General features: G+C 43.5%; 2 protein-coding genes across 3 annotated transcripts in view; one reads left to right on the top strand and one right to left on the bottom strand.

Annotated features, from left to right (window-relative positions):
• Positions 1-3,246: 3,246 nt before the first annotated feature.
• Positions 3,247-9,818, bottom strand: kcna7 (potassium voltage-gated channel, shaker-related subfamily, member 7). Of its 2 annotated transcripts, XM_085783542.1 has the most exons (4): positions 9,679-9,818; positions 9,363-9,400; positions 8,086-8,855; positions 3,247-4,253 (listed from the first exon to the last, which is right to left on the bottom strand). In XM_085783542.1, the coding sequence occupies exons 3-4, from the start codon at positions 8,791-8,793 to the stop codon at positions 3,312-3,314; spliced, it is 1,650 nt and encodes a 549-aa protein (XP_085639668.1). In that variant the 5' UTR covers positions 8,794-8,855; positions 9,363-9,400; positions 9,679-9,818; the 3' UTR covers positions 3,247-3,311. The 2 variants fall into 2 exon arrangements, with proteins under 2 accessions (XP_085639668.1, XP_085639669.1); XM_085783543.1 differs by lacking the exon at positions 9,363-9,400.
• Positions 9,819-9,956: 138 nt separating this feature from the next.
• The window catches only part of hsd17b14 (hydroxysteroid (17-beta) dehydrogenase 14), a 10,761-nt gene continuing 9,858 nt past the window's right edge, over positions 9,957-10,859 (top strand). Inside the window, exon 1 of the mRNA XM_085783550.1 lies at positions 9,957-10,288. Within this exon, the coding sequence (XP_085639676.1) occupies positions 10,270-10,288 (19 nt within the window). The 5' untranslated portion in view covers positions 9,957-10,269. The remainder of the gene's footprint in view (positions 10,289-10,859) is intronic.

The raw sequence follows: 10,859 nt of genomic DNA, 5'->3' as shown, positions 1-10,859 counted from the left end.
TACATGCACTTCAGTTGTCCTGTTATAGTCGGATTAAGGCAATAATTCATTTTTTTTCAAGTGTCATATAAACGTACTGTCTGACTGGCCAGATTGTCTTCACAATAATCAAACCTATTTCTAAAAATACACCGGCAACAGCGACCGCTGGTCTGTACTGCGACTGTTGTTATTCTTTCATGCGAGTTAAATAGCTGCTGTGCAGAAAACCACAACGGAGTCAGTCAACGAGGTGCAGACAAGTGTGTCTGCAGCTGATGAGAGGATCAAAATAAGAGAGGTAGACGGAGCGACTGTAGCAGCCATGATATGACGACCTCGCCCACGTTCAGGAGGTAGACATGGTCAATTGTAATGGAAATTGACATAAACCGAGTGGAGTCGGCCGAGTAGAGCTGTAACTGTGTAGTGGAGAAGGGCCAGAAGGTGATTAGTTGAACCTCAGACCATCAGAATACAGTTTTGGCTTCACCACTGGGACAGAAATGTCACTTGGAGGCCCCGAAGCTCTGCTGACCTGAGATCAGCTTTCTCCGCACGTATCTCCAGGCTGTATCCATTACACCGGTGTGAGCGTGTGCTGCATTAAAGTTGGCTCCAGACCAACAGCATGAACTCTTGTCTGCACCACTACAAGCCGATGAGCGATCTCTTCGGTGTTGTTGTCGTCAGCGCAACATTACAGCACCGCATTTCTGACATGACTCCGACAAGTACAAGGCATCAACACCTGCCACGCTCGCCGCATGTTTAGCTGCAGAGGAACAGGTAACGGCCGCACAGGTCACATGTTTCAGATAACACAATCAGTTAAATATGCAGTGAAGGGATTCCCAGCATGCTGCACTCCAGGCTTTAGAGAGATCAGATCTCCCCCTCAAGTGTTTTATATCTATGTCTACAATGTGGTGGGATCGGTTTGTAGCACTAACTGAGCTTTGGTTTCCATGTGCCCTCAAATTGTAGCTCTCATGCTTTTGTCATAAATCTGGGCAAACTTTGACTGAAAGATTTCCTTAGTTTTTATCTTTATTTAGTTTTTCAGTTTTCAGTTTTAGATTAGTTTTTATTTTTGAGGAATTGACTAGTTGTTGTTGTTTTTTTAGTTTTTATTTCGTCTTTTGTTGTTTTTCAGGTATTAGGAGAACGTCTCTATCACACCTCTGAAGATGAACTTCCAAATTTGTGGGATTTTTCCCTTTATTTGCATCCCATAAATTTTCCCATCAGTCCTCATCACATTACATTCACTCTTATCTACCTGTGGGTCGAGCTTAAGTCGTCCCATGGCGTTTTCTTCCTGCAACTAAGCTGATGTTATCTGCAATTCAGTTTAGTTTTAGATAGTTTTGCATTGTTCGTTGTAGTTTTTATTTAGTTCTCGTTTTCGGGGGAAAAAAAACTTTTTTATTTTTTATTTTAAGTTTACTAAATTATTTTTTCACTGCTAGTTTTAGTCCCTGATCCAGCTGGAATGAAACATGTTCTACCTGTTGCACTTTTTATCCTGCTTTCTAAGTACTCTGCTTCAATTAGCCATTGGTTCATCAGTGCCTGCTACATTGAATCATTACTCTGGCTCAAATAAAGAATTGCTTTCAAGATAAATTCCCATTTTCTCTGGAAATTAGTCCCCATGTTTTCTGTTGGCCTGTGTTCTCAGGATATTTTTGTGCCTTAAGAAACCGACATGAGGAATTAGTTAAAATCGAGTTTATTGTGCCGCCATGTAACATGTTTTATTCCAGCTGTGCAGAGGGATCTTTGAGGAGTCCGTCTTTACAGCAGCACTAATTTTTTCCATACGGTGAACAAGGTTTCTCACAGATTTGCTTTTATTTATTCATTTATTGGGGGAAAACAGATGCTGTCCGTCAAACATAATCATGCAGAAGTCTCTGAGGTAAAAACCATGATGACATGGGAAGCACGAACAAGGGCCTGTGTCGGTCAAAGGCTGCAGTCCAACAGTGCTGTACCTTGATGAAAAACATCCTGAGTTCAAGAAAGACATTTGTGGTTTGGAGAAAATCTGACTGCACTTAAATTCACCTGTTTTCTTCAAACTAGCTTTATTTATAACACAGAGATAATAAATTAGAAACAAAACAAACTTTTATTCACTTAAGTTAATCTGATAATTAAATAGAAATGATAATTATGATATAATAAAATGTGCAGTTTCCTGACAGTTATTTTTTCTGCATACTTCAATGAAGGGAGGTTTAGTGAAACAGCATTTATCTATAAACATTAGTACTTTGTTATGAAGTTGATGCCGATAACTATAAATTCACTCCACTTTGTCTCCATGATGACTGAAGAAACGTATATTTATGGATTCTGGCTTCAGTGGTTCAGACGATGATTTCCATCAGTTTTCAAACTTGAAACAGCTGCTCTGTTGCTTCTACATTTCTACAGTGTTGCGTCACTTTGAATGGGAATTGTGGGACGGCATTTCTTCTCTCCGTCCATAAAGGAAGGTCCAGTGTTTCCTCGGCTTAAAGCCCCAGTATGTAACTCATTTGGCATTTGGCAAAAATCATATATTGATTTCAAAAATAAGTATTTCACTGAAGTCGAATCACACCCGCACACAAATGAAAGCTTTCTCGTACCTTAGAATGAGTTGTTACAAGTCGTTACAACTACATAAGTGGGTGACGCACCGAACCTTGGCTGCCATGTTCCATCGCCATTTTTTATGTTCAGTGGCAGCATGACCGTAGGTAACCACGGAAACTCAGCGGACTGTCACCACTGTGTAGTGTGAGGAAGGACGGAGGTGCAGTCAGGCAGACGGCCGTCGGCAAACCAACCGGATGTCATTTTACTTGACGAGAGAAAGACGGTAAAACGTGGGACAATGCAACATCACCATGACAACATATTGTCACGCCCGTATTGTTTTGCTTTGTGCTGGCAGACCACTTGTTTACATAGACACTTGTTTATCCTGTTACACGCAGCGTCTGTTGTCTGTCTGACGTCTGCCCGATTTCACGTGAATGCAACATCAAGAATACGTTCAGATATGCAACCGCACCACTAGATGGGGGGAATTCCTACATACTGGGGCTTTAAGGAGATAAGATTGGAAGCCATTGAAGCTTCCTTTCCGATCACGACTGCGACTCCCCGACACTTCCGGGTCGTTTCACCCAGTTTGAACCGTCCAAAGCAATAAAATAAAAAAAGACTTTTCAACCACAGTCCCAAGTCTTTGTGGACATGTCCATCTGCTTATCCATTTTAGCTTTCTCCTTCTCTTGCTGCTCGAATCTTCAGTCTGAAAACTCTCTGCTCCGTCAGACCTGAGTGACCAGAGGTCCGTCGAGGTAGAACTTAATTCCTCTCTGATCTCCGATCGCCTGTCCGTCACAAAGTCCCGCCAGCAGAGCCCCGTTGAGCGGAGGACAGATGTTGTTCTGCTCGTACAGGGGTTCGTAATCTCCCGGGTATTCGACCCCGTCATCCAATCTGTCCTCGTCCTCCTCCTCCTCCTCGCCGTCCTCGTCGTCATCGCCCTTTTCCCAGACGGACGTGGCGACGTGCTGGAACTCCGTGTTGACCTCGCACTCCATCTCCCGGTGGTAGAAGTAGCTGAAGTTGGACACGATGACGGGCACGGGCAGAGAGATGGTGAGCACGCCGGCGATGGCGCACATGGAGCCCACCAGCTTCCCCCCGACCGTCTCCGGGTACATGTCCCCGTAGCCGACGGTCGTCATGGACACCACCGCCCACCAGAAGGCCTCGGGGATGCTGGTGAACGCCGTGTCGGGCCTGTCCACCTCGGCGAAGTAGGCGGCGCTGGAAAAGAGGATGACGCCGATGAAGAGGAAGAAGATGAGCAGCGCCAGCTCTCGGAGGCTGGCCCTCAGCGTCTGGCCCAGGATCTGGAGACCCTTCGAGTGGCGGGAGAGCTTGAAGATCCTGAAGACCCTCACCAGCCTGATGACCCTGATGAGCGCCAGCGAGACGGACGGCTGCGCGCCTTTGTCCTTGGCCAGCTCGGTGCCGATCGTGACGAAGTAGGGAATGATGGCGAAGAAGTCGATGGTGTTCATGACGTCTTTGAAGAAGTGCGGCTTGCTGGGGGCGCAGATGAAGCGCACGACGAGCTCAAAGGAGAACCAGCAGATGCAAATAGTCTCCACGATGAAGAAAGGGTCCTGGAAGGGGGTGAAGCCAGGCGGGACCAGGATGGTTTCGTTGGCGATGGTGGGATGAGGGATGGAGGTGAATTGCTGTGAAACATGAAAGAAGAGAAATCAAGTTACAGTTGCAAAAGCCAAAAACATGAGTTATCCTGCATGACAGACACGACTGTACCATCTGTTGTTTGTAAAACTTGAAGTATGAGCATGAAGGGGAAAGGTAGAGCAATGGTAAATAGCTCCATGGCGACGGGCGTAAACAGAGGGAAACAAGGATGAAGTAACCTGAATGTGGACAGACGATAAGTGAGAAGAAGCAATTATTGTGAGTTTGTCCTCAGCACATTTGGAGTATCACGTCCGTCATCGGGATCCGATCGAGCCTGTGAGATCTGTGATACCGTGCTAACTTTTCTCTCCTCTCCGTTTTCACCCCCCCCGGCTTTATTTTTCCTTCACAGACTTTTATATAAATCAGTTTCTCTATATTTAAGCACACAAAAAACATTACACTCATGTGACTCTGGGTTGTGTTACACCCAGACACCGGCATGGCCGCGGCATCTGACACTTCGTTTAACCCGGCTGCTTGTTTTTTTCTGGGAAGTAGGTGCAGGGTTGAAATGATTCGGCATTAGAGTCTTTTAACTAGTTGGATTGAGTTACTTTAAAGGTTTTACAGCCTTGCAGCACATATTGTCCCCGACTATTTGTATGTTTTTATATTTATCCATCTGTCTCCTTGTTTGGGTCAGAAGCAATTATTTGCAAATCTTATAGAAAAAAACCTTTTACGATGGGCGACAACGTTCAGTTCGCTCTAAATCACACATTCTGCTTTTCATTGTTGGCGTGCAGATTATTAGATCTTTCTTTGCTTGTGTTTTGTTTTGCAGCGTTTAAAAGATACAGATTCATTCCTGAACAAAAGTCATAGTATTTTATTATGAACTCTTTGGTTTCCCAACAGTTTTTCCCATTCCCAGTTCAACCGTCTAACGCAGCTGCTGCTAAAGCTTCACATCAGCTTCTGATAAAGACTCTGGACTTTGTCCATCACTTACATTGGAACTGCATTACAACAGGATCTCCTTTTGGCCAGGCTGGATAATGTGAGCCCACTTATCATGTTCTGATCTGAGACTTTCATTGGTGTCTGGTGTTTGAGCAAAACTCTCTTTCATAATGTGTTAGAATCTAACCTTAACTTTCTATATCTCACTAAACTGTCCACAGACAAGAAAAACTCCAACTAAGAGAGAGTAGGTGTAGAGGAACCAGTTGACAGCAGAGTCTCTGGATTATTTTGTGTCTATGGTTCAGATTTGTGTTGGTTTTTGAACATTAATCGCAGTGGTCAGTATCAAAACGTAAAGAAAAAGGCAGAAAATGAACATTTTTGTGATTTGGGTGAACTCACTCTTAGACCTCGATCATTAAACCTTTATAACGACGAATATATATTATTGCTTTAGTCTCTGTGTTTAGCTTTTATGCCCACTACATAAATCGTATAGGAGATTGACAGCTGTATCACATCAGTAATAGCGCAAAGTAACACAGTTACAATTTTCTTTTTCTTTATTATTATATCAATGCCTCAATCAATCTGAAATGTATTATTTTATTTGACCTGTCTGTTTCATTTGTGTTTTGAGACGACTGAATGTCTTTCTACATCCTGCTTGCTTTTTACTTCCACTCATGACTTCATTTTATAATCTATTTAATCCGTTAACATTTTCTTTCAAACTTTTTACTTACGGATTTCTTGCGTTCATTAATTTGTGATCTATATATTGTTTTTTAATTTACTTTTTATTAGGTGAGATTTCTCTTTTGACCTCTTCTCTCATATCTGTTTTTACAGTCCGCTCATTAGCTACTTCTGGCTGCAGGAGTTATAGTTCTTAATAAACACATTTCTGTGCTTACAGATGCATAATATTGCATTATAAACCAATTATTACATGTGCATAATGATAATAAGAGCTAAATAAGTGACTAACATAAAATTTGAGCATGATTTTTATATGGAAGACAGGTATTTTATATTAGATTATCAGTGTCATGTGTGAGGTGAGTGATTGCCTGGGGACGGCTGCACATGTCGCTTTGAATTTGTTTATGCAGCTTCCAAAAGTGTCAAATGCTCTGATCATGTGAGCGATCAGTCTATGTATAGTGGTAACGGAGCAGAGCTGCTGCTGCTAGTGGTGCTGCTGGTGGTGATGGGAAACGTAAATCCTGCCTGAACCCCCACAATCCACCGTGTCTCCAGGCTACCGGAGAGCTCGCAGGGCTAATTTAATTTTGTGGCGGTCATCAAAAAAGCTGATCTTGGAGCGTGGTCGACTCTTTTCCAAAAGCCGTTTTCAGTGCGTAGCCTGTGACTCACTCACTCCGTTTATTAATACAGACGTTTGTTTGTGTGTTGATGTGCTCTCAGGGTTGTCCTTCCTCTATATATAGACCTTTAGATCTCCAAGGGGTAACCGGAGAGCAGCTCATCTCCTCTCCCCTTGCCTTCACACTCGCCTCTCTTTACCTTTAACTCTACCTCCACTCTTAAAGTATATCCACTCCACCTAAATGTGCTCGCCGGCTCTGGCAGCCGTCGGTATCTCTCCCTCTTAACCTCCTCACAACCTGCTGCGACGGCCTCTCCTCTTTCATTGCTCTTGTGTCTCGCGCGTTTGGTTTAATTGCTCGCCTCATCTCCTTCATTCCTTCCCCTCAAATCTGAGTGGATCGGGTTTAACGACCAAAGTCCAAAATAATCTCTCCCTCCCCGTCTCTGGTCTGTCTGTCTGTCTGTCTGCCGCTTCTCATCTTTGACTGATTTTTCTTGAAGTCGCTGTTTCTCCCTCAGCATACACTGCAAAAACACAAAATCTTTCCAAGAATATTTGTCTTATTTCTTGTCAAAATGTCTTATTTCTAGTCAAAACTAAACTATTTTCACTTACAATAAGAATTTTCACCTAAAAATGATCTTGTTTTTAGATAATTTTCATTTGTTTCAAACTGAAATAAGTAGAAAAATCTGCCAGTGAAAGCAAGTTTTTTTGTGCTTGTAATAAGAAAGAAAAACTTGATCCAGATTTTTCTACTTATTTCAATATGCTTGAAAAAAGTTTTTTTTTTTTAAATGTCTTAAAAACAAGCTACTTTTTAATGTGATGAGTCTTACTTTAAGTAGGCTATAATGAGATTTGTTTTGACTAAAAATAAGACAAATATTCTTGGTAAGATTTTGAGTTTTTGCAGTGTAGACGGGGCAGATGAAGACGTTTTCACCCTGTGACACCTGTCAGCGCCTGTTGTCCTTCTACGTTCACCTCATCACTTCCTCACAGCGTTAACCCTCTGTTGTCTTTGCGCCCTGTGAGGTCACATGACCTCCCTCTGACATAACCCTCCGTCCACACCCTCGTCGCTCCTCTCTGTCTCTTCTTACTGCCCCACATGCACTGCAAAAAATCTAATATCTTACCAAGAATATTTGTCTTATTTTTAGTCAAAATGTCATTTCTAGTCAAAACAAATCTCATTCTACTTAAAATAAGACTCATCACACTAAAAAGCAGCTTGTTTTTAGACCCTTTTTCCTTCTTTCAAGCATATTTTCACTTAAAATAATCTGATAGTGGAGCAAGTTTTTCTTCCTTATTACAAGCACAAAAAACTTGCTTTCACTGGCAGATTTTTCTACTTATTTCAAGTGAAAATGTGTTTGAAACCAGTGAAATTGATCTAAAAACAAGTAAATTTTTAGGTGATGAGTCTTATTTTAAGTGGAAAGGGATTAGTTTTGACTAGAAATGAGACATTTTGACAAGAAATAAGACAAATATTCTTGGAAAGATGTTGAGTTTTTGCACAGTGAGTGGCTCTTGAGTGCGTCAACGCTCCTCCTCACCTCCCTCTGCTCCTTCTCGTTCCTGAACTCGGGCAGAGTCTCCAGGCAGAAGATGAGGATGGAGATGACGATGACCATGACGCTGATGATGGCGATGATCCGAGCGCCGCCGGACGACTCGGGATACTCAAACAGCATCCAGAGGCGTCGCTGCAGCTCGTTGGTGGGCAGCGGCCTCTCCTCCTCCTTGGGGAAGCCCTCGTCCTCCTTGAAGCGGTCGATGATCTCCTCTCCCAGCTCGTAGAAGCGGATCTCCGCCAGGAACATGTCCAGGGGGACGTTGGCGGGCCGCCGGAGCCTCCCGCCCGACTGGTAGAAGTACAGGATGGCGTCGAAGCAGACGCGGCTCCTGTCCAGGAAGAGTTCGTTCCTCATGGGGTCGAAGTAGCGCAGCCGGCGCTGGGGGTCGCCCAGCAGGGAGTCGGGGAACTGGGCGAGGGTGCTGAGCTGCGTCTCGTAGCGCATCCCCGACACGTTGATGGCCAGACGCTCCGTCAGGGCCCAACCGCTGCGCATCTGACAGCGCCGGTTCTCCCTGCGGTTCTCCCTGTGGCCCGGCACCTTCTCGCCGCTCTCCTTCTCCAGCTTGTTGTGTTTGTCTTTGGTCTGTTTGTCTTCATCACCAACTCCCACAACTTTTAGTTTATCTGTCTTCCCTCCTCCTCCTCCTCCTCCTTCTACGCCTCCATCCTTGTCTTGATTATCCATGTTTTAGTCTCTGGTTTTACTTTCTCGTGTGTCTTCTCCTACTTTTTTCTTCCCTCTTCGCTCTGAAGGAAACAAATCACATCCAGAAGAAACAGAATTAGAGAAACATGAGTGGAAAGAGGAAAGAAAAGCCACTGATAAAACACGAAAGGATCATTTTCATGCATAGAAATCAAATATTTGCATAAAATTCTGGATAAAATCTCACATTTTGTTATTGAATGGAGCCAAAACATGCAACAACCAATTTCTCATCTCCCCAATAATCTAACAGTGCCTTTATATACTAAACAACACTCATTGGCCAGTTGTATTAGAAACACCCAGAGGAAACTAATCCAGTAAATGTGGCGGACCTGGAAGAAATCCTGGTCATACTGTTTATAATTTGTTGCTCCATTTTCAGAGAGCTGTCAATTCATCTGCTTGGTGTTCTTGTTATTTTATCCATCAGTCATAATAACAGATAATCCCTCTGATATAAATTATCATTGAGCCATGTGCTTCTTATTAATCTCAGGGCTGTCTGTGTCAGTGTGAATGAGTCAACACGAAGATCAAAATCTCACCTCTTCTCCTCTCTCTCTGAGATCAGCCTTTAAATTTTCTGCACAACAGAAAAAACATTTTGTATTAGATTTGATTTAGATTACGTTATAATTTCATTATGTATATATCAAAGTAAAAAAAATATAATAATACTGAACCAAAACTTGAAACTAAAGCAGAATCTGTTCAGGTTTGCAACATTTTTGCAGATTTCTCAGAAAACTTAAAACTTATTGATGCATTCATTCATGCATGCAACTTTTTTTCCCAACATATTCTGCAGTATTTTCCTGTACTGTCTTTACTCCACACGTTTCCATGCACAAAGCTCATCACCTGTTTGTCACCATGTCCAGTTCTCCCAGTAGAAACCAAACTCAGACTGGTCTCCGTCTCTCTATCCGTCTGTCCGACCATCGCTCTCTCACTCCACCTCCACCTTCAGGGCCGACCCTTCCCTCCTTCTGAGACGGTCTGTGTATCGGTCCCCTCATCATGATGTTTAGACGACCCCTCCTCCCCCTGCTGAATATACTATCCCACCTTCATGTGTCACGTTTGGGAGGGGAGGCGACAGGGGGAGCAGCGTGGCTCCTTCAGGAGCTGCCACGGCGTTGATCTGCAGCCGGGGGTGAAGTTAAGATGGTTAAGCTTGTTTGTAGGTCACTCACTGTCTTCACTTTGCTCCCTTGTGCTCTTTCTCACGCTCCCGTGGAAATGCTGTCGGGCCGAAATTCAATCTTTGGCCCTCTCCTCCTCCTCCTCCTCCTAGAGCACCGCTGCCTCCTTTGCCCTCAGCAACCCGTCCTGCCGTCCTGGAAATGTCAGCCTCCTCTTAACCCGTCACTCCACCTGTAACATACTGGACCGGTTTGCACGCCTGTGATGTGTGCACACGTTGAACATGCACAGATTTATTGATCTTTGATGAGACCACGGACATGTGGTGAGTATTTAATCTTGGTTTTCTGTGTCCGTGCGGCTGCTCGCTGCTTCAGAGCGATGCTGTCATCATCTATTTTAAACAGGAACATAAATTTTAACTGTGGTTTGTGCAGAATTGTCCACGGATTTAGAACGGAGCAGAAACTCGACCCGTCAGACCAGACATAACTTTATATTAAATATAAATCTGGAGCACTGTGGTTATTTTAGACACATCATCATCAGCAAGTCTCCTCTTCTTCTTCTCTCTGTGCAGTAAAACCACAACTCCCATAACAAGCTGCTCTGACACTTTGCACTTGTTGCCTTCAAGTACTCCATGGAAATTCCCACTCATCAAAGCAACACCATTTGATACAATAAAATGACTTTTTGCCGGGCGTTGTTTTGATTTTACAGGTTAAATGAAGCAAAGAGGTGATTGTGACGAGACTTTAATTTCACTTGAATGTTTAATTCCAGCATTTTATTGTTTTTTTATGGTAAGATTACCACTGCTTTATTACATTTCCCCACACCTTTCTGGCCTCAGGTTGGTGGAGGAGCTGCAGGAAACCATCTCTGAAACTTAA

Source organism: Trachurus japonicus, chromosome 8 (assembly GCF_045865225.1).
Source record: "Trachurus japonicus isolate A0001 chromosome 8, Traja_1.0".
In the NCBI taxonomy this organism is placed as follows: Eukaryota; Metazoa; Chordata; class Actinopteri; order Carangiformes; family Carangidae; genus Trachurus; species Trachurus japonicus.
This window is presented reverse-complemented; position numbering and strand designations above follow the sequence as displayed.

Bases quoted from the DNA above. Each gene is read 5' to 3' on its own strand.
- kcna7 (XM_085783542.1), bottom strand. From the start codon at position 8,793: ATGGATAATCAAGACAAGGATGGAGGCGTAGAAGGAGGAGGAGGAGGA. The intron at 4,254-8,085 runs GTGAGGAGGAGC...CATGTTTCACAG, and splicing joins ACGAGAAGGAGCAGAGGGAG to CAATTCACCTCCATCCCTCA.